This window comes from Zootoca vivipara, chromosome 12, assembly GCF_963506605.1.
Source record: "Zootoca vivipara chromosome 12, rZooViv1.1, whole genome shotgun sequence".
NCBI lineage: Eukaryota > Metazoa > Chordata > Lepidosauria > Squamata > Lacertidae > Zootoca > Zootoca vivipara.
Window position 1 is genome coordinate 14,179,105 of NC_083287.1, and position 26,668 is coordinate 14,205,772.

At 45.7% G+C, this 26,668-nt stretch overlaps 1 protein-coding gene across 1 annotated transcript; it reads right to left on the reverse strand.

Annotated features, from left to right (window-relative positions):
• Window positions 1–2,103: 2,103 nt before the first annotated feature.
• On the reverse strand, window positions 2,104–17,041 carry POMGNT2 (protein O-linked mannose N-acetylglucosaminyltransferase 2 (beta 1,4-)). The gene is made up of 3 exons (XM_060280649.1): window positions 16,802–17,041; window positions 9,030–9,153; window positions 2,104–4,058 (listed from the first exon to the last, which is right to left on the reverse strand). The coding sequence occupies exon 3, from the start codon at window positions 3,966–3,968 to the stop codon at window positions 2,232–2,234; it is 1,737 nt and encodes a 578-aa protein (XP_060136632.1). The 5' UTR covers window positions 3,969–4,058; window positions 9,030–9,153; window positions 16,802–17,041; the 3' UTR covers window positions 2,104–2,231.
• Between the last annotated feature and the right edge of the window lie 9,627 nt (window positions 17,042–26,668).

Below are 26,668 nucleotides of genomic sequence, written 5' to 3' on the forward strand. Positions count from 1 at the left end.
TGCTTAACCTTCCCCAAACCCATTCCCCCTCCAGACACTTTAAAAATGATCATTAAGCAATAATCCTGGGAACTGTGGTTTGCCGAGGGCTGTTAGGGCAGCTAGACTGGTGACTGGGAGTGGCCGCCAAGACCATAGGACCAGGTGCGCAGCCTGAGAGTCATTTTGGACTCACAGCTGTCCATGGAGGCGCAAGTCAGTTCTGTGTCTAGGGCAGCTGTCTACCAGCTCCATCTGGTACTCCGGCTGAGAGCCTACCTGCCCGTGGACTGTCTCGCCAGAGTGGTGCATGCTCTAGCTATCTCCCGCTTGGACTACTGCAATGCGCTCTACGTGGGGCTACCTTTGAAGGTGACCCGGAAACTACAACTAATCCAGAATGTGGCAGTTAGACTGGTGACTGGGAATGGCTGCCAAGACCACATAACACTGGTCCTGAAAAACCTTCATTGGCTCCCAGTATGTTTCCAAGCACAATTTTTGGTCCTGACCTTTAAAGCCCTAAACGGCCTCGGTCCTGTATACCTGAAGGAGCGTCTCCACCCCCATCGTTCAGCCCGGACACTGAGGTCCAGCTCTGAGGGCCTTCTGGTGGTTCTCTCCCTGTGAGAAGTGAGGTTACAGGGAACCAGGCAGAGGGCCTTCTCGGTCGTGGCACCCGCTCTGTGTATTACTAAACGCACCCTGAAAATAATATGCTGAATTCCAAGTCTGCTTGTTGTCCCTTTTGTTTGTCATTGTATTGGGGGGGGCGGGTATCAAAAAAGGGAATCAGGTTACTCTCAGCCACTCCAACTTACAGCACTGAAATTGACCTTGGAACGCTGATGCCTGCTTATCCTTTTCACTCAATTTCAAACAATATTTCTCATAATTCAACAATTATCTGAGCACCAAACGGCATGGCATGTTGCTATCAATTGAACGTAAATCTGATTTTGAGCACTTTTATAAATCTCCTAGTCAAAACTGGAAAGTGGTACATATCACAATACTTGTGTACATGGGATGCAGGTGGCGCTGTGGTCTAAACCACCCAGCCTCTTGGGCTTGCCGATCAGAAGGTTGGCGGTTTGAATCCGCTCAGCGGGATGAGCTCCCATTGCTCTGTCAGTTGGAAAGTGCGCCAGTACAAGTAGATAAATAGGTACTGCTGCAGCGGGAAGGTAAACGGTGTTTCCGTGCACTCTGGCTTCCGTCAAGGAGTCCTGTTGCGCCAGAAGCGGTTTAGTCCTGCTGGCCACATGACCCAGAAAGCTGTCTGTGGACAAACGCGAGCTCCCTCAGCCTGAAAGCGAGATGAGCGCCCCAACCCCATAGTCACCCTCGATTGGACTTAACTGTCCATAGGTCCTTTACCTTTACATACCTTTGCTTGTGTACATGCTCGTCCTCTGTGATGACTTTTCCTGCCTTTTAAAATCACAGTTTTAACATTTAAACAGTTTTTTATTTCAACAAAAAGGACAGGCAGTTAGATGATACAAGGTGCGAAATCGAATGGTTAAACCAATCATAATACACAGTGCTTTTTTCTGGGGGGACGTAGGGGTACACATACCCCTAAACATTTTGTGAATCTAAGTTTGGCCTCATTGAGGGGCAGTATTTCAATATGAGTAGGAAAATGAGAGTACCCCTAAACATTTTTCCAGAAAAAAAGCACTGATAATTCAAATCAAAACACACGCGAGCTTTATCATATAATAACCCTCCAGAAAATTTCAAGCATAAATATCAAAGAAAGAGAAATTGCCTGGGTAGGTTTTCAACCATTTAATGAAGAACTCTGGTACCAAATATTTTGCTTTGGGATACAGATATTTGGGGGGGGGAGCATAAAAATAAACAGTGGAGAATACGAAAGAGATTGCCCAGCCAGAGACGTCATTAAATCCCGGTAGAAAGCTGAGCTTGAAATATTCACTACACAAAAGAGAGATTTTGAAAGTTACTGTGAAGGTACAATGGCTGCTTTCTGTTCCGATTTCATTTTTGTCACCTCCTTGCCTGTAGGCTTCTTTCAAGAACCAAGAGAGCTCAGCCAGCGACAGAAAATAATGCCACGCAGAGAATACTCACGGAACACCATAAAATGGAGACTGAGGCACTAGCATGGTCTTCAAAGTCCTGGTCAACCCCATGAGAAATTAGAGGTCGACAGGACCAGACTGCTTTATTTGAAAGCCCCTTGGTGGAATCAAATCCCCCCACCCCAAACTGGCTGGCAATTACGTGCTGCACAACAGCACATCTGCAAAGGGTCCGAGGAGATTCTTGTTGAAAATGCAACGGATCCAGACCAGGTAGTTTGCGAAGGGCTTGATGTTGTCGGAAAAGGTGTGGTTCTGATGGGACAAGATGAAAGGCATGTACGTGTTCTCCCCTTGCTCCTGTATCCACACTTCGTATTTCACTTCCCTGACCTTCAGGTACTTCAGGTTCCAAGGGATCTGCCAGGACACAGAGAGTTTCGCTTCGCTGGTGCCCTGGACGGAGGTCTGGCACTTGGCATCTCTGACTTTGCCCGGGTAGAGGCCGCTCGTCCCCTTCTGCCTCTTGGGCCCAGGCTTCGTTTTCACCGTTTGCCTGATAGCCTGGATCAGGGAAGCGACGTTGACTTTTGTGTCCTGGTAGATGCGGAAAAGCCACTCAGGGTTGCGGCAGCAGAGGTGGCGCGGAACTTCGCCGCTTTTCACAATACGGTCTTGCTCCGCCTTGTCCAAGTGGGCAATTCCTCCTTGATCCCAAGGCCGGTCCGGATAAGTCACCGTGTTCTCCTTCTCGGTGTTCGTCCAGGCAATGTACTGGAGGTCCATGCCAGGGAGAGTAGACAGCGTTTTGTAAGGGGTGTAATGCTCAGGGTTGATGGCGTAAGGGAAGAGTTCCACAACAGTGGCTCCTCTGGGCAGGAAGAGGGACATCGCCAGCTGCGCTCCGTGCATGCTGACCAGCATAGATGCATTGCTGATCAGGCGCACGATATCTGAAAAAGTGTGGTCTTCTATGGAAACGGTGATGGTTTTCATCTGGAATTCCTGGGCCAGTGCCAGAATAAGTTCTGCCTCATTGACAATTAGCCTGTTGATGGTCCGGCTGAAAACGACAATATATTCTTCGCCGGGCATCCCTTCCGAGCTCACGTTCAGCTTCTCCGCCATGAATTTGGTGAACTGTCGGATCTCGTTCCCGGAGACCAGGATGTTAGCCTTGGGCCCCTGGGGCTGGACGAACCCATACTGGTACCACGTGGTGATTTTGGACAGGCCCACGTACGACTTGGTAAAGCAAAGGAGCCGCCCCAGAGTCTTCAGCTGCTCTTTCAAAAGCGGTTGCTTCGTGCTCAGCAGCTTGTACAGCTCAAAGTGCAGGCCTTCGCCCCAGCCTTCCATGAAAAACAACCGGGCATCCAGGTCCAAATCTGGGAACTGCTGCATGGTGTAGAAGATCGGGAGGAGATCGTCGTGGAAAACATGCATCAGGTTGTCCGGGTTGAATCGATTCACAATCAGGGCCACGTCGGGGACAAACACCGGCTTGGGCATGTATTTGAGCGATGCGGAAGGCAGTTCCACGAAGTTGAAATACTGTGTGTTGTGGTCGTCCACCGAGGAGAGATCAAGGAGGGCAGGCTGGAATCTTCTGGAGCCCAGGTTGGGGAGCATGACCGAAGAGTTGCTGTGGAAGAAGATGAACTCCTCCGCCTCCGTGGAGTAGCAGAGGGATTCGAAACGGCAGATCCGGTCCATGTGCATTCTCCCAGTGCACACCATCCTGGTGCCATCTTGGACCAAGGCTTGAAGAGCAGCATGGTAGTCGATGCGGACCTGAGAGAGCTCCTGCGTCTGGCGAGTGAGGACCAGCTCCTCTTCCAACACGAAGGCGTGATCTCGCAGCTTGATGTATTTCCACAGCACGGCTGCGAGGAGAGACACCAGCAAGGCATTAAACACAGCTGCTATGTTCATTCTGGATGCAAACCCTAGCAGGGGGGCAGGTGGCAAAGACAGAGGAAGAGGGAGGCATCCTGAGTCCTCTTTAACATTGTGGAACGAGGTCTAAAATAAGAAGGAGAGACAGAAACCCGGAGGAAAATTAATTATCATCTTGGTAATGTTCCTGTAAAGTTTCTTTTTTATATATATAAAAAGTAAGTTCAAACATTTTTCAGCTTTCATGCAAAGAGGAAGACATGCTGATAAAATTCAAAAATACTTTTCGAAGCAGCTGCACCAAACAGATTCCTCTCTAATTTTAGCAGTGCAAAAATACGCGTCTCGCCGCAGACGGAGGCACAGATGGTACCAAATGGCTACCAAATAGAAAATGGTTTGCTCAACTATGCCTTATAAAAATTCATTGCTGGAGGAGTGTATGGGGAGGAAAATAAAGTACAATCGTACTTTGGATCCCAAACACCTTGGTACTTGGACATTTTGGCTCCCGAACGCCGCAAACCTGGAAGTGGCTGTTCCGGTTTGCGAACATTCTTTGGAACCTGAATGTCTGACGGGGCTTCCGTGGCTTCTGATTGGCTGCAGGAGCTTCCTGAAGCCAATCAGAAGCCGTGTTTGGTTTCTGAACATTTTGGAAGTTGAACGGACTTCTGGAACGGATTCCGTTCAACTTCCAAGGTACGACTGTATACAATGTTGTTCCTCTGGCTCAGACCGGGCAGGACTTTTGGATGTAATACCGGTAGAAATGTTCTCATCAGCGAGAACAACAACCTAAAAAAACCCCAAATAGCAGCTTGTCCAGAAAGGCTGGGCAAGGATGGCAACAAGAGGGAAATGGTCAAGAGCCTTTCCATGGCAATATATAGGCATTGAATCCATCGACATAAAGCTCCGAGGGCCAAGTTAAACTCTGGTGTGGAGGGGGCAGGAATCAAAACTTTTTAAAAAGTTATCCCAACCCAGTCATGATTACATTATTACATGACATGAACATTATTCCTCAACCTACAGTACAAGCTTAGAAGACATTTGAAGGCAGCCCTGTTTAGGGAAGTTTTTAATGTTTTATGTTGCTTTAAATATTCTGTTGGGAGCCGCCCAGTGTGGCTGGGAAAACCATGCCAGATGGGCGGGGTATAAATAAGAATAATGATGATATGTTGTTGTTGTTGTTAGATGGTGGAGAAAAAGAGATGTGTTCATTTAAATACTGCACGGCCCATCTCTTGACCAAAAGAAGGGAAAACAATGAGTCTGAAGGATAGTCTTTTTATAAAAGCAGAATGAGCAACTGAATATCTGTATGCGTAACCAGCACACCTAATAAAGCATGACTGCAATTAACACTCACCAAGCAAACTTAATAATTTCAAGAAACTGCCACCTCTTTTTACTATGCAGAAGTGTCGTCAAGGGCAGATTAAGGGTTCAGGACATATAGGAATGCACACCTGAGCCCACTTTAGCGAAGAAAAGGTAAGAAAGTGAAACCCCACCCCACCCCCACTAAGATGGAGGAAGGCATACCCTCCAACATTTCGCCAATAATAATAATAATAATAATAATAATAATAATAATAATAATAATAATAATGTTACTGTTTATACCCCAACCATCTGACTGAGTGGCCTCAGCCACTCTGGGCAGCTTCCAACATATATAAAAACATAATAAAACATTAAACATTTAAAAAACCTCCCTCTACAGGGCTGCCTTCAGATGTCTTCTAAAGGTTGTATACTGTATTGGCTTGAATATAAGCCAAAATTCACCAAATTCCGACCATGAATTAAATTTGCGACCTTACAAAAATGGGCTTTTACGATATCGCTGCTGAAACAGACATACGGTAAAACGGAACAGGTGTGAGTGCCTGCAGAATTTTAAGGGAGCGGCTTGTATTCGGGTGCGGCTTATATTTGGGCCAATACGGTAGTTATCTTCTTAGCTCGGGGGCTCACATAACTCCATACCCGCCAACATTACTCCAACGAAAATAGGGACGCCCTATTCCATACCCTCCAACATTGCTCTGATGAAAATAGGGACGTCCTAGGGAAAAGCGGGACATTCGGGAATCAAATCAGAACCGGTACATCCAAGACTGACCCTGGAAAAGAGCGATACTTATAAGGTCTGCACTGAGTTAAGCACTAACGCTTCCTACAAACGCTTCCTCTTACCGGGAGCTAGATGATACACAGGGACATCAAATCAGAAACTGGGACGGCTTCTGTAAATCCCTGGAAAATAGGGACACTTGGAGGGTCTGGGTAGGAGGAAACCCTGAAGAAGCTTTCTTGCAAGGAAACAAGCTCTGTAGCTTTCCTGCCCACTCTCTGCCTTCTGCCAAAGTCTTGTAACAGCTGCAAGAGCAGGCGTTTTGTGTTTCATTTGCAAACCCAAAGTGCCGTCTCTCGACTCCTCCTGCAGAGGCAGTCTGAGCATGCTCCAGCCGTCAAGTTAGCGGTTTCCTATTGCTCCAGCTGGCTCACCTCAATTTACCAGCCGCCCTGTGGTCAGCCTTCCACTCGGGATTATCTGCTGCCGTTCCTGAAAATCCACAAATGATCCACAAAAATTCCTTCAGTAGCACCTTAAAGACCAACTAAGTTTATATTTTGGTATGAGCTTTCGTGTGCATGCACACTTCTTCAGATACACCTCAGCCCAGGACTAATTGCAGCCATCAGCAGCCATTAACAGCCATCTCAGCCCAGGACTAATTGCAGCCATCAGCAGCCATTAACAGCCATCTACAGGTTTACCACTCCCATCAACCCATCACCCATTCCCACCCACCCCCACCACCCTCTGTATATATATAGGGTCTGACACTTCTGTTTCTAATGTATCTGAAGAAGTGTGCATGCACACGAAAGCTCATACCAAAATATAAACTTAGTTGGTCTTTAAGGTGCTACTGAAGGAATTTTTTTATTTTGCTTCGACTCAGACCAACACGGCTACCTACCTGTAACTATTATTATTATTATTATCCACATCATTGAGACCTGGTGCCATTTTGTAAAGCTCAAGTGTTTGCCTGAGAGGCAGACAGGAAGCTTGTTGTGCTTTTAAGGCAATTAAACATCCAAAGAAGAGGCCAAGTATACAGTATACATACATGAAGAAGACTGGGGGAGAAAAATAATTTTCAACCACGAGGAAAAGAGAAGGCAGCTGAATACCCCCCCCCCCAGTTCCTATCAAACTAGTCCTACTTATGATGGTTGGGGATACGGTTCAGTGCCGACAAACTACCGTACATTTTCTCCAAGCATGCTATATCTAAGCGATAGGCTATTTCTTGGCAGAAAATCCATTTTCCTAGGCTGCAATCTCCTGTACGGTTTAGGAGTGAGCTACTTTGATTCCACACAAGAGTAGCAGAAGATAGCAGCTTTAGACGGGAGATTAGGAAGAAAACCGAAAAATGCACCTCATCGATTTATTGGACTAGTTGAGGGTTTTCCAAACTTGAGTCTCTGGCTGTTTTTTGGGACTACAACTCCCATCATTCCTAGGTACCAGGACCAGTGGTCAGGGATGGTGGGAGTTGTAGTCCAAAAAAAGCACCCAGAGCATCCCTGGATGTTCAGTTCTTACTGGTGGCAAGTGAACAGGCATGATGGTGTCGATGGAAAGCAGCTAAGCACAACATGCGCGAATGCTTCAGCACAAAATCTAATGCTGATATTAAGTGGAACCTACGGATACACAGCATTTAAAACTCTGAGCGTAGTATCTTGATTGGTGATTGAGTGGAATAGGGAGGGCAGGGATACAGCATGGCCACATATTTCACAGCAGCAAAATACACCCAGGGGGCAAGGCAGGGGCGTCGCAATGGGGGGCGATGCGCCCCAGGTTCCACTCGGGGGGGGGGTGCCACTTGGCGGCCCACCCCCGCGACTCCCAAGCTGAGCCTCTAGTCTCCCGGCAAAAAGTCTGCTCGGTGCACACCGGGGGGGGGGGGTGTAGCAAGTGGCACTCCCCGCCGCCGCGCCGAGCGGGCTTTCTACCTGAAGCTGGAGGCACATGGCTTTGGAGTCGCTGGGGGGGACGGCGGCAATACCCCGCTACGTAACACGCATACGCAGCATCGCACTACGCATGCGTGTTATGTAGCAATGCATGCATCGTTACGTAGTGATGCCGCGCCCCCCCAGGTGCACGGCAATTTGCCATCCCGGGTGTCGGAGCGGCTTGCTACGCCACAGGGGCAAGGAATTCTTGAATTGGTGAACTCACACGCACATTCTTTCATATGTGGTGGACCTGTAAAAGGGTAAAAGAGTACTGGGAAATGATCCATAATGAATAGGAAAAAATGTTTTAAAGTACTCCCCCCCCCCAAAAAAAACACCCCAGAGTCCTTTCTGCTGGGGATAATTCAGACTGAAATTCCCAGGTGTCAAAAAAGGTTATTTATGTATGCTACTACTGCGGCCCATGTTTAGTTAGCCCAAAAATGGAAAACGAGCAAGGTCCCAACTAAAGAAGAATGGCAACTTAAATTGACAGAACATGCACAACTCGCAGACTTAACATATAGAATAAGAGAACAAGAAGAACATAGGTTTAAAGAAACATAGGTTTAAAGAAGATTGGAAAACATTTGTTGAATGTATGGGAAATAACTGAAAACGCTGGCAGCATTAAGATAAATTCAACAGTGTAAATAAGTTTGGATGGATGCAATAAAGGAATACTGAATGGTATAGTTCTTGTAAAATATGCAGGGATTTATGATACGTAAAATGAACCATGGAAAGAAGGGAAATCTTTGATATCTTAAGGATGCAAAATGAGTATTTTAAATTGCAAAACAGAAAATTTAATAAAAATTATATATAAAAAACAAAACAAAACCCTCCTTACTCGCATTTTGAATGACAGAGTCCTAGGAAGTCAGGGCCACATGAATTTTTCTGAATGCTTTGGTTGTCTCCAGTAAAAACTTTCCTCCCACATGAAGGTAGGAGCTTCTTATGTATATAAGATCTCCCGGAACAGGAAACCATGCCATGCAATGAAATCCTACACAATCATAGACTTGAACATACTTGCCAGCACCTGAAGATTCAAAGCAAGTTGATTTTCTGATTCCTCTTCAGGGCTTGAATATCCAGGCCGGACGTCATACTCCTTGACGTTTGCAGCTGTAAAAAAATCACCGGCTAGACTGTGCTGAAAAACAAACCAAGGGAGATAAATCAGACACTCACAATATCTGCATTTTTTTTCAATCACATTGCTAAACTGTATGCCAAAAGCCCATGTCACAGCATTTTGCAATAATGCTAGAGTCCTTTAGCGGCTGCTTTATTTTTTTATCAGTAACGGACTCGCGGCAGACCGATGGCGAGTGCAATGTGTAATGAAATGCGGTGCAGCAAAAATTAGTATACAGCGAGGCACATTGGGGCAAAATATATTCTGTACCGCAGCTTCTGATGGGGACTGAGCCGGCGGTGACTTAACAGGAAAGAGCTCTTGGGATCATAGTGGATTGCGCCAGAAAATGTCAACCCGGCAGCTGTGAGAAAGGTGAATTCCATGTTTGGGATAGCCAGGAAAGGGATCCAAAATAAAATGGCCACTCTCGTGATGCCTAGGGTGAATAATTTTGTCTGTTTCTAAACCTGGGGAGGAGGTAAGTGGCCATAAATTTCTAACATCTCACATTTGCAGTCTGTGCAGCAAAGCACCTCCCATCTTTTAAAAGATGCAGTCGCTCTGTAAGAAAGCACCAGGGATGATTTATTTATTAGATGGACCATTAATGAGCTCGACTCACCATTTCTGGAACACGCTGCATTTCAAAGCGCAAACTTTTCCTCTGTATGTACCTGCTTGCAAGTGGCAGTAAGGCTCTCACAATTGCTCACTCACTCAGGGACCCTTATATCAACAGGGGGGGTGATCAGGAGGCAAGGCAAGCATGAGCTAAACTACCAGGTTGCTGCATAACTCCTACACTACCATATAAATATCTATTTATTATATTCATTTCACCCTTCTCCCCAAAGGAGTCCAGGATGGCAAACACAAAAAAGGAACGAAACAATACAGCTAAAATTAAAACATACTGTACTGAGACCCTACCTGCCTGCAGACTGTCTAGCCAGAGTGGTGCATGCTCTAGTTATCTCCCGCTTGGACTACTGCAATGCGCTCTACATGGGGCTACCTTTGAAGGTGACTCGGAAACTACAACTAATCCAGAATACGGCAGCTAGACTGGTGACTGGGAGCGGCCGCCGAGACCACATAACACCGGTCTTGAAAGATCTACATTGGCTCCCAGTACGTTTCCGAGCACAATTCAAAGTGTTGGTGCTGACCTTTAAAGCCCTAAATGGCCTCGGTCCAGTATACCTGAAGGAGCGTCTCCACCTCCATCATTCTGCCCGGACATTGAGGTCCAGCACCGAGGGCCTTCTGGCAGTTCCCTCGTTGCGAGAAGCCAAGTTGGTTGCAGGGAACTAGGCAGAGGGCTTTCTCGGTGGTGGCGCCTGCCCTGTGGAACGCCCTCCCAACAGATGTCAAAAAGGAAAACAACTACCAGACTTTTAGAAGACACCTGAAGGCAGCCCTGTTCAGGGAGGCTTTTAATGTTTAATAGATTATTGTGTTTTATTCTTCTGTTGGAAGCCGCCCAGAGTGGCTGGGGAGACCCGGCCAGATGGGCGGGGTATAAATAATAAATTTATTATTATTATTTTTATATATAATTTTCTGAAAGCCATCAAGAACATGGCATGGGACAAAGTTGGCTAGGCTGTGGCAAATCTGCAAAATTGCCCCCTGCCTGTCTTGCTTGATGCCGTTAGGGGTATACGAAGGGCATCACTTCCAATTTTACCCAGTAGGCATCATACGCAGTGCTGTTTCTGTTCCACTGCAGTCAGTCTTCTGCCAATAGCTATGTTATTTGTCTTGCTGTTGTCATGACATTACTCCAGTCCATTCACTTCAACGCAAAGAGAGCGCAGTACAGATGCGTCGGGAAGCGGAATCAATTGCATTATCGCTTGTTCGACTGAAAGCAACAGCGGCAGCAAATAGCAATCTTGAGCATCGACTGACTTCCATTTGAGACATGGGATGAATAAGCAAAACAAACAGCTAGCAACTTCCTCTCCTGTTTTCGTCAGACTTCTCTGGCATCCTTGGATGTCCTAGATGTGGCCTGGGAATCGTTTGGCCAAAAAGGACGTAGACCTATTGCAAATTGCAAGACCTAAGGCAGGGGCAGGCAACCTAAAGCCCAGGGGCCAGATGCGGCCCAATCGCCTTCTCAATCCGGCCCGTGGACAGTCTGAGAATCAGCATGCTTTTACATGAGTAGAATGTGTCCTTTTATTTAAAATGCATCTCTGGGTTATTTGTGGGGCATAGGAATTCGTTCATTTCCCCCCAAAAAATATAGTCCGGCCCCCCACAAGGTCTGAGGGACAGTGGACTGGCCCCCTGCTGAAAAAGGTTGCTGACTCCTGCCCTAAGGCACTTCAAGTATCTGTTACATCGTATCCCTTACAACTCACCAGGAATGCCATGTATTTTTCGTAACTGACTGATGCTGTATTTCAAACCAGAGACGTAAGGTGTTTGGGGTTGTTTTCACACCAACAGAAGCAAATCCACATTAGGTACCAAGACATCCTTTGAAGTAACTGCATTTAGTACCTGCATTCAGGGCAGAGCTGCAGTGCGGTGGATACATACGAAGTTGGATCCACATTTGGGCTGCTCCTTCACATCAGATAGCCACAACGTTAAGTCTCTGGTTAGCATGTTGTGCTAAGCTTTGGCTCGGTGTGTTGTCCAAACCCAGGTTTGTGGCTTAGCTCTCCTAGATAAACCACAAGCCATAACACATAGGGCGGACCTTGGTCACAGCTCATAGTTCATCTGGGAAGAGCTAAACCATGGGCCCAGGTTTAGAGGAAACACTAAGGCAAACCATGGTTTAGATCAACGCAGAAGCAGAAAGAATGGGGAGGAGCCACATGGTTGCACATTCTCTCCTAAACCATGGCTTGGCCTGGCATGACATAAAAGCAACTTCAATGGAGAATATGTGCAATGTATTGTACATTAATTGGAGAAACACAAGCACCTGCTTAATTCTCCCACTGAAGACAGAAAAAGAAAAGACTCAGATGTGCTAATGTTCTTCTAAGCAGAATCAATTGTGTGACGATTATGGGTTACTCAAACAGTGCCATGCTGTCAGATTTTGAACACCCATTTCAAAAACAAAGATAGATGTGCCTGGCCAAAAAAGTAACTCCCTATTTTTAAATTAATAACCCAAAGCCCTCGGGACCGCAATGTGAACTTCAGTATTCAAAGCTGTAGAACTACTATGCATTTTTGCCCGGGTTAAGACGAGATCAGCTGTCACCAACAATTTACTTCCCCGGTGAAATATTATGCAACAGAGAGAGAGAGAGAGAGAAGAGAGCACATGCATGCAAAGGGAAAGATGCTTGTAAGGATCTTTGAAAGGGAGAGTCAAAATATTTGCAAAGCATGATGAGATTGTGAACGTTAACAGAACAGAGAACGAGAGCACTCTGGGAGAGTGGTTTGGGAAAAGTCTCAAAGGCTAAACAGAGAGCTCTGTATCTGGTCCCTGGGCCTGAGGTTCCTCACCCCTACAGGAGAGGATGGAAGGGGAGAGCTTGGGGATTCGGCAATCTCATGCTTCCACTCCACCACCCAAAACAAAAATTTGGCACGAGAAGATTGGTCTTCTTCATTCTGCCTGCACATAGCGGAAAGCTCTAGACTGAAACTGTTCAGCAGTATCTGAAACAGGCACCCCATCTCCAAATACGCCAAAGAAAATGCCAATCACGCAAGCAACCATTTTGACCTGGTTAACCGCTCAGACATCTCTCGTGATGGCCCAGTTTGCACGGCACACCAAGTCAAACCATGGTTTAGCGTGAATGTGCAGGAAGGCTCCAGGAGATCCCTTTGCTCCTCCTTGGTCGTTCTGCTGCTGCACCATGGTAAGCTAAACCATAAAGCCAGATTTAGATGACTTGCTAGGACAAACCATGGCTTAGCTCAGCAGCAGAATGATTTCAGGAGGAGCAAAGCAGCCACAATCTTCTCTCCAGGAGCTCACATGTTCACGCTAAGCTATGGTTTGGCTTCAAACAACATGGAAACCATGTTTCCAGACAACAATTGTGGTTCCCAACTTTTCCCCACATGTACCACTGGCAGACCACTTCATCGTTTTTCTGCCTGCTATAGCAATTGTACTCAATGCTGTCATATAATTTCTACTGCTTCTTTTCTTCCTTATGTTGCTTTTTCTCGTATCCATAGAACGGGAAAATGCCAGATGAAATAATAAAATGAAATGAAAACAAAAATAAAACAAAACAATTAAAAACAAGTCTGATATTTAATGTACTTTGTCTGCTGTTCACAGCCATTGCACTGACTGTTCTTCACAAGCACATGACTCAAATGACGCACAGGGATCAGTGGTGGTCTATGGACCACAGTTTGGGAACCACTGTTTAACTTAAAAGAATCTGGCAGAAGCCCCCAATTCTAACAGGTCCCTCTAAAATGACAGCTTTTGCTTCCAAGCTTATACCTAAAAGAAAACAGCTGTTCACAGACTTTCGGAGACATATGTTATGGAAAACTAGAAGGTATTGTCTATAATGATGGGCAGTTGCTCTGTAGGGTTTCAGACAAGGGTCTTTCTGAACCTCACCTGAAGATGTCCTGGACTGGATCTGCCGTCTTTTGCATGCAGAGGACGTGCTATGCAAGTGTTTTCTAAACTTTGGTCTCCAGGTGTTGTTGGACTACAACTCCGATCATCCCTAGCTAGCAGGATCAGTGGTCAGGGATGATGGGAACTGTAGTTCAAAAACAGCGGGAGACCCCAGTTTGGAAACACAGTGCTGTACTGTTGAGGTACAACTCTTCCTAAGCAGCCCAAAGTAATACAGGATAATAAACACACTTTCACAGCAACATTATGAAATATTTTCTTATCTCTCACCAGCTTTTGGCTCCCTTTATTGTTCATGGCTTTCTGACCTTGGCTGGTGAAGAGAAATCAATAAAATCAATGTTAACATCTGTTGTTTAGGCTACTGCACATGATAATTAAATCTTCTTCTTTTAAAGCAGTTATTTCTATTGGGGATATTCCCCCCACCCAGTTGAGTATTTTACAGTGCATCTGTATGCATGTTTACTCAGAAGTAAGTCCCATGGATTTCAGAGGGGCTTACTCCCAGGTAAGTGAGATTGAAGGCTTGTGAGGGGTAACTAGACAGAGGGAGGTCTGTAAAATATAGAGGAGCAATCCATTGCCCCCCAGATAACTTACTGTACCCAGATACCCCCCACAATAAATTAGAAAAGGTGAGTGAGCACTCTGCCTCTGTCCTGATCATGATACACACAAGAAGAAGCCTGGGAGCCTTAATCACATCTCACAATGTCGTCCAAGGTTGTGATGTATGCTTTGAAAATAATAGCTTTAGAGTACAATAGCTCTGGCATAGCTTACTTCTGAAAAAGCGCTTGGAAACAAATGTGAATCTTTGGGCCCTTGCAGACTGGTGTTTTACTTGTGGGTAGGGCTGGTTTTCAACTGATATATCACAATGTCTGAAATAAGGATGGAGCTATGAAGAGGCCTTGGCCGGCTTCACAGTCCCGTCCCGTCCCCCCAACCAATTGTGATTTTTTTTGCATAACGCACAGACATCATGATTCGCAATACTGTATAATGCCAGATCAAAAATTATGAAACCAACATTGTGGTATGGACTTCAAACCAGTTTTGGGCGGTATATCGATCAAAGCACAGAGCGAGCTTTCAGAGCATCATAGGCTGCAGGGATGACAAAGTCATAAAGGGCGCTGTCCTATGTACACTTAATGCAGTGGGACTTACTTCTGCGTAGAAGCACAGAAGAGTGTGCTTTAAGTGACAAATACCCACGTATACCTTCAGAGCCGTCTTTCTCATACGGTGTAGTGGTTCCTTGTGCCAGGGCGCAGGCCTCTCAGGGGCGCCCCAGCGAGTGGGGGAGCTGCGTGGCTTTGCCGGCAGCCTCCCCTTTCCCTGCACGCCCGCCAGATGCTCCCCATCAAACATATGGCTGGCGGGTGCGCAGCTTTCCTCCCAAGCCTCTGCAGGGATTGCTCTCCTGCAGCGGCATGGGGGAGAGCTGTGCATGCACACACACCCGTGGCTGGCAGTGCGCAGCTCCCCCCCCCACTATCCGTGGTAATTTAGGGGTGCTGAGCGGATATTTGCACCCCGATGCCACATCTGCTAAAGTCGGCGCTGCATACCTTATATAGGTCTATCTGAGTTGTATGGAGACGCGCCACAATTATGAATGGCAGCACATAGGAACCCCACAATCAGGCATACGGACACAAATACTACACCCAAACATAGGCGCATGCCCATCTTTGCCAGTCTATGGCCTTTGGACGTTCAGAGGACGCAATGGGTTGGGTTTTTTTAAGAGGAGGAAAACCCAAGAAGCAGTGCTCCCTAATGGCTAGCTACAGGTCATATAACCCTTAAATAGATATTTGGTATAGTTGAACTCCTATTTGCTCCTTGTGTCCTCCACTTGTAAAATACAGTAATATAGGTAGATTTAAAGACCTTATCCCCCCCTCCCCGAAAGGACAGGAGTCAAATTTCAGATCCAACAAAGTACGGAAGGAACGCCGCGGGGGATAAGAGATCCACACTAATATTCCTTCCCTGGTTCAGAAGCAGCACTGAGTTGCTAACATTTCCTAAATGTCATAAAGCACCATTAAAAACTATCTATCTATCGTTGGCAGCATTAAGGTAAATTCAACAGGGTAATTAAGTTTTGATTAATGTAATAACGGAATACCGAATGGTTTGGTTTGTGTTAAAATAGGCAGGGATATGTGGTATGCCAAATGAACCATGAAAACAGAAGAAGGGAAGTCACTGATATTTTAGGGATGTTTAAATGAGTATTCAAAATTGTGAAACAGAAAATTTTATACAAATTATAAAAAATAAAGATTAAATAAAATCTACCTACCTACCCAGTGCTTTTTTTCTTAAAAAATGTTTAAGGGGTGCTCTCATTTTCCTACTCATATTGAAATATGAGGCCAAACTTAGATTCACAAAATGTTTAGGGGTATACGTACCCCTGCATGCCCCCAGAAAAAAAGCACTCTATCTTTCTATCTATCTATCCAGTGCTTTCCCCCCTTTAAAATGTTTAGGGGTGCTCTCATTTTCACTCAAGAAAATTACAATTTTATAGCTCAAATTGGGAAAAATGAATACAGTAAATGGAGAAAAGTACAAAGATTCACAAAATGATTAGAGGTATGTGTACCACTTCGTCCCGCCCCGCCCCGCCCCCCCCAAAAGCACTGTCTGCCCATCCATCCATCTACCACGGCGAAATAAAGCCCTTATCATTCATCAGCCATCTAAAACTTACCCCGATCCCGCACTTGGCCTGATCAACTGGGCATTTCTCCGCTTCGTGTGCGTACTAAGAGCCTGCGCCGGAGCATCTCTAGCACCAAAATCTCACGCACACAAACACACACAAGCGAACGCCATCGAAACAACGGAGGGTGTCTAACAGGAGCGGGGGAGGATTTCTCTGCGCGTTCTATGGAACGTACAGAGATGATCAACGTTCCATTCTGGAACTCCGGCGTGCGGGGGGACATTGATCCTGCAAACCATCCACTTGCAGCCTCTGCCACCACCCCCCAAATGCCCTGCAGCCCCCTCTACCGGCCAGGTGCCAAACCTCACCCCCTGCCGACGCTGCTGCTGCCGCTGCTTTTCCTTCCTAGGACACTGCAGCAGTTCTTGCGGCGGCGGCGGCTTCTCCTTCTCTCTCTCCCGATTCGGGAGCGCGATGCCGGCTGAGCAATCCGCCTTGGCACCGAATTAGCCCCCCGGCGCCGAGCAGGAGCGACGGGACGGTTCGCGCGAAGGAGGGAGAAGCGGAAACTTGGAAAGGGAGAGAAAGAAGGAGGGAAGGGAGGAAGGAGGGAGGGAGGGAAGGGAGGAGAGCAGGAGCCTCTAGCCCCGCCCTTTTCTGTGATAGACAGGCCGCTCCTCCCTTGATCATCGCTGGGGAGGGGACCTGGGGAGGCGGGTCGTGGGCCGCCCTTTCTCTCTTTAATGCGGGGGGGGGGGGTATTTCGGGAGGGAGGAAGCTGGGAAAAGGCTGAATCATTAAAGCCAGTTGGCTTCTTCTAAGGAAGGGAGTGCGGGGGGGTGGGGATCTGTTTGCAAGAGGGAATCCTGTAGAGCGCGTGCAGAAGACAGAGAGTGGGTCACACATTGCATGGGGTCCACACGTCTCTTTCTTCCCGGAGTAATGCATGAGGCAAGCAGACTTGAGCCAGAACGTCTGGCTTCAATCGCAGGTTCTTAATCTCAGGGTCGTGGGTTCGAGTTCCGCGTTGGGCAAAAAAAAAAAACAAAAAAAAACCCTGCATTGTTGGACTGGATAACCCCTTGGGGTCCCTTCCACGTCTACAATTCTTGTTGTTGTTGTTGTTGTTTAGTCGTTTAGTCGTGACCGACTCTTCGTGACCCCATGGACCATAGCACGCCAGGCACTCCTGTCTTCCACTGCCTCCCGCAGTTTGGTCAAACTCATGTTCGTAGCTTCGAGAACACTGTCCAACCATCTCGTCCTCTGTCTTCCCCTTCTCCTAGTGCCCTCCATCTTTCCCAACATCAAGGTCTTTTCCAAGGATTCTTCTCTTCTCATGAGGTGGCCAAAGTATTGGAGCCTCAGCTTCACGATCTGTCCTTCCAGTGAGCACTCAGGGCTGATTTCCTTAAGAATGGATAGGTTTGATCTTCTTGCAGTCCATGGGACTCTCAAGAGTCTCCTCCAGCACCATAATTCAAAAGCATCAATTCTTCGGCGATCAGCCTTCTTTATGGTCCAGCTCTCACTTCCATACGTCACTACTGGGAAAACCATAGCGTTAACTATACGGACCTTTGTAGGCAAGGTGATGTCTCTGCTTTTTAAGATGCTGTCTAGGTTTGTCATTGCTTTTCTCCCAAGAAGCAGGCGTCTTTTAATTTCGTGACTGCTGTCACCATCTGCAGTTATCAAGGAGCCCAAGAAAGTAAAATCTCTCACTGCCTCCATTTCTTCCCCTTCTATTTGCCAGGAGGTGATGGGACCAGTGGCCATGATCTTGGTTTTTTTGATGTTGAGCTTCAGACCATATTTTGCGCTCTCCTCTTTCACCCTCATTAAAAGGTTCTTTAATTCCTCCTCGCTTTCTGCCATCAAGGTTGTGTCATCTGCATATCTGAGGTTGTTGATATTTCTTCCGGCAATCTTAATTCCGGCTTGGGATTCATCTAGTCCAGCCTTTCGCATGATGAATTCTGCATATAAGTTAAATAAGCAGGGAGACAATATACAACCTTGTCGTACTCCTTTCCCAATTTTGAACCAATCAGTTGTTCCATATCCAGTTCTAACTGTAGCTTCTTGTCCCACATAGAGATTTCTCAGGAGACAGATGAGGTGATCAGGCACTCCCATTTCTTTAAGAACTTGCCATAGTTTGCTGTGGTCGACACAGTCAAAGGCTTTTGCATAGTCAATGAAGCAGAAGTAGACGTTTTTCTGGAACTCTCTAGCTTTCTCCATAATCCAGCGCATGTTTGCTATTTGGTCTCTGGTTCCTCTGCCCCTTCGAAATCCAGCTTGCACTTCTGGGAGTTCTCGGTCCACATACTGCCTAAGCCTGCCTTGTAGAATTTTAAGCATAACCTTGCTAGCGTGTGAAATGAGCGCAATTGTGCGGTAGCTGGAGCATTCTTTGGCACTGCCCTTCTTTGGAATTGGGTCTTTGGAATTGGGTCTACAATTCTAGGATTTTATGAAACCCCCACCTTCACCAGGAAGTTCTGTGTGTGACCCTTTGGATTGTCTCTTAAGCCACTTTAGAGGGATGTTAGGATGTGGGGTGGAGAGAGAGGTCTAACACAAAGAGGATATAAAGAGGATATAAGATGCATTTTTAAAGACACGGGAGAGATCCAGGCCTAGTTGTGAAGCTGTAATAACATGCTTTTGCACAGAACTCAAGGCGAGTTTGCTATCCCAGGAAACATGCATCTGAAGGCTGTGGGTATGAGTCTTTGAGCAGAAGTAAGGGTCCGGAGATGGGATGCGGGTGGTGCTGTGGTCTAAACCACAGAGCCTAGGGCTTGCCGATCGGAAGGTCGGCAGTTCGAATCCCCGCAATGAGGTGAGCTCCCGTTGCTCGGTCCCAGCTCCTGCCAACCTAGCAGTTCGAAAGCACGTCAAGTGCAAGTACTGTAGATAAATAGGTACTGCTCCGGCGGGAAGGTAAACGGTGTTTCCGTGCGCTGCTGTGGTTTGCTAGAAGCAGCTTAGTCATGCTGGCCACATGACCCAGAAGCTGTACGCTGGCTCCCTCAGCCAGTAAAGCTAGATGAGCACCGCAACCCCAGAGTCGTCTGTGACTGGACCTAACAGTCAGGGGTACCTTTACCTTTAAGGGTTAGGGTTAGGGTTAGAGAGCCTGTTTATGTCGACTCGTTATCAAACGCTTCATAGTTGGTATATCATTTAAAATAATATAAGGTTGAATTCTGGACATAACATTTTTCGGAATCGGAATGTGCTCCATTTTTAGTGTTATGCTTCTGTTTTGGGTGTTAACACTGACAATGCTACCATTCAGTGGATTTGTAACTGGCTGGCTGACCGAACCCAAAGGGTGCTCATCAATGGCTCCTCTTCATCCTGGAGAGTAGTGACTAGTGGGGTGCCACAGGGTTCTGTCTTGGGCCCAGTCTTATTCAACATTTTTATCAATGACTTGGATGATGGGCTTGAGGGCATCCTGAGCAAGTTTGCAGACGACACCAAATTGGGAGGGGTGGCTAATACCCCAGAGGACAGGATCACACTTCAAAATGACCTTAACAGATTAGACAACTGGGCCAAAGCAAACAAGATGAATTTTAACAAGGAGAAATGTAAAGTACTACACTTGGGCAAAAAAATGAAAGGCACAAATACAGGATGGGAGACACCTGGCTTGAGAGCAGTACATGTGAAAAGGATCTAGGAGTCTTGGTAGACCACAAACTTGACATGAGTTCACAGTGTGATGTAGCAGCTAAAAAAGCCAATGCAATTCTGGGCTGCATCAATAGGAGTATAGCGTCTAGATCAAGGGAAGTAATAGTACCACTGTATTCTGCTCTGGTCAGACCTCACCTGGAGTACTGTGTCCAGTTCTGGGCACCACAGTTCAAGAAGGATACTGACAAGCTGGAACGTGTCCAGAAGAGGGCAACCAAAATGGTCAAAGGCTTGGAAATAATGCCTTATGAGGAACGGCTTAGTGAGCTGGGTATGTTTAGCCTGGAGAAGAGAAGGTTAAGGGGTGATATGATAGCCATGTTCAAATATATAAAAGGATGTCATATAGAGGAGGGTGAAAGGTTGTTTTCTGCTGCTCCAGAGAAGCGGACACGGAGCAATGGATTCAAACTACAAGAAAGAAGATTCCACCTAAACATTAGGAAGAACTTCCTGACAGTAAGAGCTGTTCGACAGTGGAATTTGCTGCCAAGAAGTGTGGTGGAGTCTCCTTCTTTGGAGGTTTTTAAGCAGAGGCTTGACAGGCATATGTCAAGAATGCTTTGAAGGTGTTTCCTGCTTGGCAGGGGGTTGGACTGGATGGCCCTTGTGGTCTCTTCCAACTCTATGATTCTATGATTTGAGTGCCATGCTTCCATTTTGAATGTTGTTTCCGATTTGAGTGCCACATTTCCGTTTTGAGTGTTACGCTGAGGTCTGCCTGTTTTTGCCATTTATTTTGCGTTTTTGTTTTTGTGGCTCTTTTTTCTTTTGTTTTTGTGACTGTGTGGAACCCAGTTCAGCTACCGATTGATTGATTGATTGTGTGACTGCAGTACATTGCTTATTGCTTTCATTTTATGGAACAACGGTCTCGTTAGATAGTAAAATTCATATTAAATTGCTGTTTTAGGGGTTGTTTTTAAAAGTCTGGAACGAATTAATCTATTTTGCATTACTTTCTATGGGAAAGCGCGCCTTGGTTTTGGAACGCTTTGGTTTTAGAACGGACTTCCGGAACGGATTAAGTTTGAGAACCAAGGTACCACTGTGTATATATATATATATAAGAAAGATGACTAAAGTTTTCCCCTGGTCACGCCAGGGAGGTTCTCTCCCAAGCCACAGGCTCCCTTGGTCTGTGTCCGACCTGACAGTACTGGGAACAGGCCCCATTCAGACCATCTCCAAATCCCTCTGTCCTGATGTTCAGATTTCACCTGGCAAATCTTGTGAGTCAACATCATTCTCATAGCAAGGAGGAATTTTGCACATCATCATTTAATCGAAGAGAACTCTGTCTGCTGCTCCATAACGGTATAAGAATAAGAATCAGAGAGGGCTTGCGACGTCGTCTCATATTAGCTGGTGTTTGTCTGCATAATGAGATCGTCCCAAGGTGATACGATTGTTAAGCATCCTTCCAGCAAATTAATGTCAGGTTTTAACTGCTGAAGTCTTTGGCCCTGATCAGTTGATGTGCATCCGGGGAAAACTAAGTTTTTAATAGCTGTGCATTCCTCCCCTGCCCCCACCCGACTGCACATCACAGGTGCTTTGATAGAATATATTCATGTCGGGATCTCGGCTAATACAGACTAAGGCTGGAAGCCCCCCAAGTGAAATTGCCCTCCTGCATCGACAGGCTAATGCTGGGTGGATTTTTGTGAAAGGTCTGATAATTAGCAAAGCCCATTATTCTAACCATTGGGGGGGGGGGCAGGCTGTGTCTCTATGTTAGCACATTGCATCAAAAACTCACAGTCTTCCGTGTTAGTCTTTGAAGTGCAACAAGACATTTCCTCTTCCCCCTCCTGCAATTTTTCTAAGAAATAATCAAACAGCTCTAGGTTTCATCAGACAATCGCTTTTAAGGATTTCTCATGAGCAATAAACTGACAGCAGTCCTTCACCGTTACATAACCCTAGAGCAGGCATCCCCGAAGTGCGTCCCTCCAGATGTTTTGGCCTACAACTCCCATGATCCCTAGCTAACAGGACCAGTGGCTGGGGAAGATGGGAATTGTAGTCCAAAACATCTGGAGGGCTGAAGTTTGGGGAGCCTGCCCTAGAGAAATAGAGGGTGGTATATCCGTGTTGCCTCCCACCCCCCAGATTGGCACTGACAAGGTACTGGTACCTAGGCCAGAGACAAGGAATGTGTGGCCCTTAGACTCCAGTTCCTATCATTGGCCAGCATGCCCTATGGTCAGAGATGATGAGGGTTAAAAGTCCAACAACATGTTGCAGCATTTTGAAATTCAGATCTTAAAAGTGACCATTAAGTCACTTTTGAAACAACAGCCCTCTTCAAATATCTCAAGGGCTGTCCCATGGAAGATTGTTTTCTCCTGCTCTGGAGGGCAGGAAGACTCAAACCAATGGCTTCAAGTTGCAAGAAAGGGGATTCCGACTAAACATCAGGAAGAGCTTTCTGACAGTAAGGTAAAGGTAAAGGACACCTGGACAGTTAAGTCCAGTCAAAGGCAACTATGGGGTTGCAGTGCTCATCTCGCTTTCAGGCCGAGGGAGCCGGTGTTTGTCCACAGACAGCTTTCCGGATCATGGGGCCAACAGGGCTAAACTGCTTCTGGTGCAACAGAACACTGTTTACCTTCATGCCACAGTGGTACCTATTTATCTACTTGCACTGGCGTGCTTTCAAACTGCTAGGTTGGCAGGAGCTGGGACCGAGCAATGGGAGCTCACCCCGCTGTGGGGATTCAAACTGCCCACCTTCCGATTGGCAAGCCCAAGAGGCTCAGTGGTTTAGGCCACAACATCACCCACGTCCCTGACAGTAAGATGTGTTGGACAGTGGTATGGACTCCTTCAGGAGTCGGGAGGTGGTAGAGGTAGGATGGCCATCTGCCATGCATGCTTTACTTGAGATTCCTTCATTTCACAGGGTTGGACTAGATGACCCTCGGGTCCCTTCCAACTCTAAGGTTCTATGATTCTATGATCGGAAGGGTCTTCAGTTCTGGTCTTGTCCTATCCCATAGCTGTGCTTCCTGGCTGCTGTAAAACTCGGTTTTACTCTCTTTTGCTACATCCTTTTTCCTGGCAGGATGGCTATATATTCTTGCCCTTCCTACTTGGCAGAATCAAGTTCTTAGATTTCCCAGGAGTGTGTTTGGGGTTGTTGAGCTCCAATATTCTTTTTCCACCCTATGATTTAAAAATATGTGTGTATATATTATTTGGTTTTACAAATTATTATTTCCATTCATAATCAAAAACAGAAACAAATAGGCAAAGATTCGCCTGAATCTTTTGACTTCCCTCCACCCCTCCATGGGTTCCGTTGCTAATCCCTTTCCCATGCATATTTTAAGTCTCTCCAATTTTTCTTTCCTCAAAGTGTCCATAGTTCTTGTTACATTACAAGTGTTATTACAGTCCTGCTAATGAGTTCAATTGTTTACAGTGGTCTCCCAAATACACTATAAATTCCCCCCATTCTTTATTAAAATTTTGATCTTCCGGTCATTTTCGCCACCTCTGCAAACTCCATCAGTTTGGTCTGCCATTCTTCTCTGGTAGGGACTTCCATCTCTGGGCTAGAAGCATCCCCGCGGCTGTTGTTGAGCTCCAGTATTCAGTGGGACACTTAAATGATGTGCAGAGTCAGGCCATCCCTATTTGTGCGTTAATTTCAGGACCGTCTAAAGTAGGCATCCCCAAACTGTGGCCCTCCTGATGATTTGGCCTACAATTCCCATGATCCCTAGCTAAGAGGACCAGTGGTCAGGGATGATGGGAATTGTAGTCCAAAACATCTGGAGGGCCGAAGTTTGGGGATGCCTCATCTAAAGGGGCAGCTGAGGCATAGGGCCAAGGAGAACTGGAGGAATTTGAGTACGGCACTCGCCTCAAGCTCATTTTGCCAAAGGGACAGGTGGTAGAAATCCAAAACAAAAATCCAAACAAAGCCATATAAGCATCACCATTTGAGGACTTCAAGATCTGGGAGCAATAACAATGAATTTGTTATTGTTATGTATAATATATGTTTGTATGTATAATATGTGTTTGTATGTAATGTGTTTGTTTTTTAAAAAATTAAATAATAAAGATATATACTAAGAAAAAAAAGACAATGAATAATCTCCTCTTGTTGACATTAATTCCCCCCTTAGCCAGACCAGAGATGATGGATTTGAATAGGCACATGATGCTAATGTAGCCTCGTTGTCAGGATTAGTCCTCGTCTCCTCCTTACAGCACAGTCTGTAACTGACACAAACACTGCCGATAATTTATGTAGCGACCAGATTTTCACACTTTCCTGATTCCGCACAGTTGCTCATGTTTCAGAAGCCACTCTAGCAAGCCAGCTACTCTGCTTAGCTCATCTGTTACTATCTATCGCAGGATTACGAGCATTTTAGGAGCAGTCTGTTAGTCTCTTCAGCGCCTTCCTAGATGATTGACATTAGCAACAAGCTCCTTTTCCTCCCCCCCCCTTTGTTACGGAATTTTTTTAAAATAAAATTTAATGCAGTCTCCCGAGAAAAAGAATGAATAAACAGAGCATTGAAATCATTGCATCGTTTTGCATGATCTTAAGACATGAACGGTCAATGTAAGGCTCTCCACAGACATGTTTGCAAAATTGGTGGGGTAAATTTGCTACCTACATCCCTTGCATAAAACAAAAACAAAAACAGGTTCCATCAAAGGTGTCTCTCCTTATAACACTTTCCGCAAGCCTTTGAAGTCCAGTTAGTTGCTCTGAAATAGCCACGTCCCAGATATTGTTGAGCCATGTCTCAAGGGGTAGCTCAGTCTGGGATTTCCAAAATCCTTATTCTTTTGGGTTACAAAATTATCCTTTTTTTATTAAGGTGGCATTACATCAGTATACATCTCTATCCGCTCAGGAGATGTATACTGTGATCTTTGTGATCTTTTCTGTGATCCACCCTGAGACCTCTGGGTATAGGGCGGTATATAAATTCAAAAAATAAAATAAAATAAAATAGAGTAGCAGATAGTGGAACTATCTTCTGAGCAGGCATGCATAGGCTCACACTGTAAATGTGTTATTTTGAATCATGGGAAGTGTAGTTAGTTTACCCTCTGCAAACAGCTACAATTCCCAGCACCTTTAACAAACTACAATTCCCATGAATCTTGGACAGGTGCATGCTTTAAATAAACGGTATGTTTGGAGTCTCCTTTCCAGGTCCTTTCAGCTTCTGTCCAATATTATTCCAATGACCAATAACCTACAAATAAAAGGATTAAGAGTTTTCTTAATACACTTGTACCTTGGATCCCAAACGCCTTGCGAGTCGAACGTTTTGGCTCCTGAAAGCCACAAACCCGGAAGTGAGAGTTCTGGTTTGCGAACATTCTTTGGAACCCAAATGTCCGACGCGGCTTCTGCAGCATCCGATTGGCTGCAGGAGCTTCCTGCAGCCAATCAGAAGCCACGCCTTGGTTTCTGAACGTTTTGGAAGTAGAACGGACTTCTGGAACAGATTCCGTTCGACTTCCAAGGTACATAAAAAGCTGCTCAAATTAAAAAGAAAACGTATTGTCTCCCGTGGTTTCCATGCAAGAACCGTATGTACTGCTTAGCATTTTTTATTCCTTAACCGTGTTTTTCTTTAAAAAAATAATAATAGGAAGACATACCTATGATATTGTCATAATGAGGAAGGGAGACGGCGTGAAACACTCTTTAAAGTACCAGCTGAGACTATCTTTATTTTTCCTCGCATATATCCATAGCACCCCACTGTGCACAACAATTTCTCTGATTTCTACATGCACAATAAATAAGCCACTTTAAAAGGGCATACCTGAAGCAGAATCCAAGAAAATCTGTACTTCCCGAGACGTATGGATCTATGAAGAGAAGATGTTTCTTTTCCCTGCTCATTTCTTCCAGATGCAAGTATGAAAAGGAGCACTCAAAGCAGATCAACTTTGAAGAGGAGCGACCACATATATCAGGGGTGTCCAACAGGTCGACCGCAATTGACAGGTCGACCCCTGGTTGTTGTCTTTTTAAAATCATTTTTTATTGAATTTTCCATTTTAACAATCCAATCCAATCACATCAAATATTCCACATTATACATATTCATATCAAATAGTCCAAATATTCTGCCAAATTATACTTTTGGTAGGACTCCCCATGCTTTGAAACTTTGGAGAGCTCTAATCAACATCGTAATCAAGCTGCATTTCATATCTTCCAATAGTTCTTATTTCTCTTTCTCTTTCTGTTATCATCCTTCTTCATTCACAGCCTCTGAGTTTTCCCCACAAGCGAGTTAAGACAAACAATAATATGCTTCTGTGTGGATTTTATATCTTTGGTTCCCCAATTAGTTCACAGTATCTCATCACATGCTGGTATTCTGCCAAATCATTCCAAGGGTCTTTTCACAACAAGCAGACGCTCCCGTCTAACGCCATCTTGCACCGATGAATCTAGGCGTCCGCTCAATAATTTTCCAAACCTGTTGCATCAATATAGTTTTTTTTTTGGGGGGGGAATT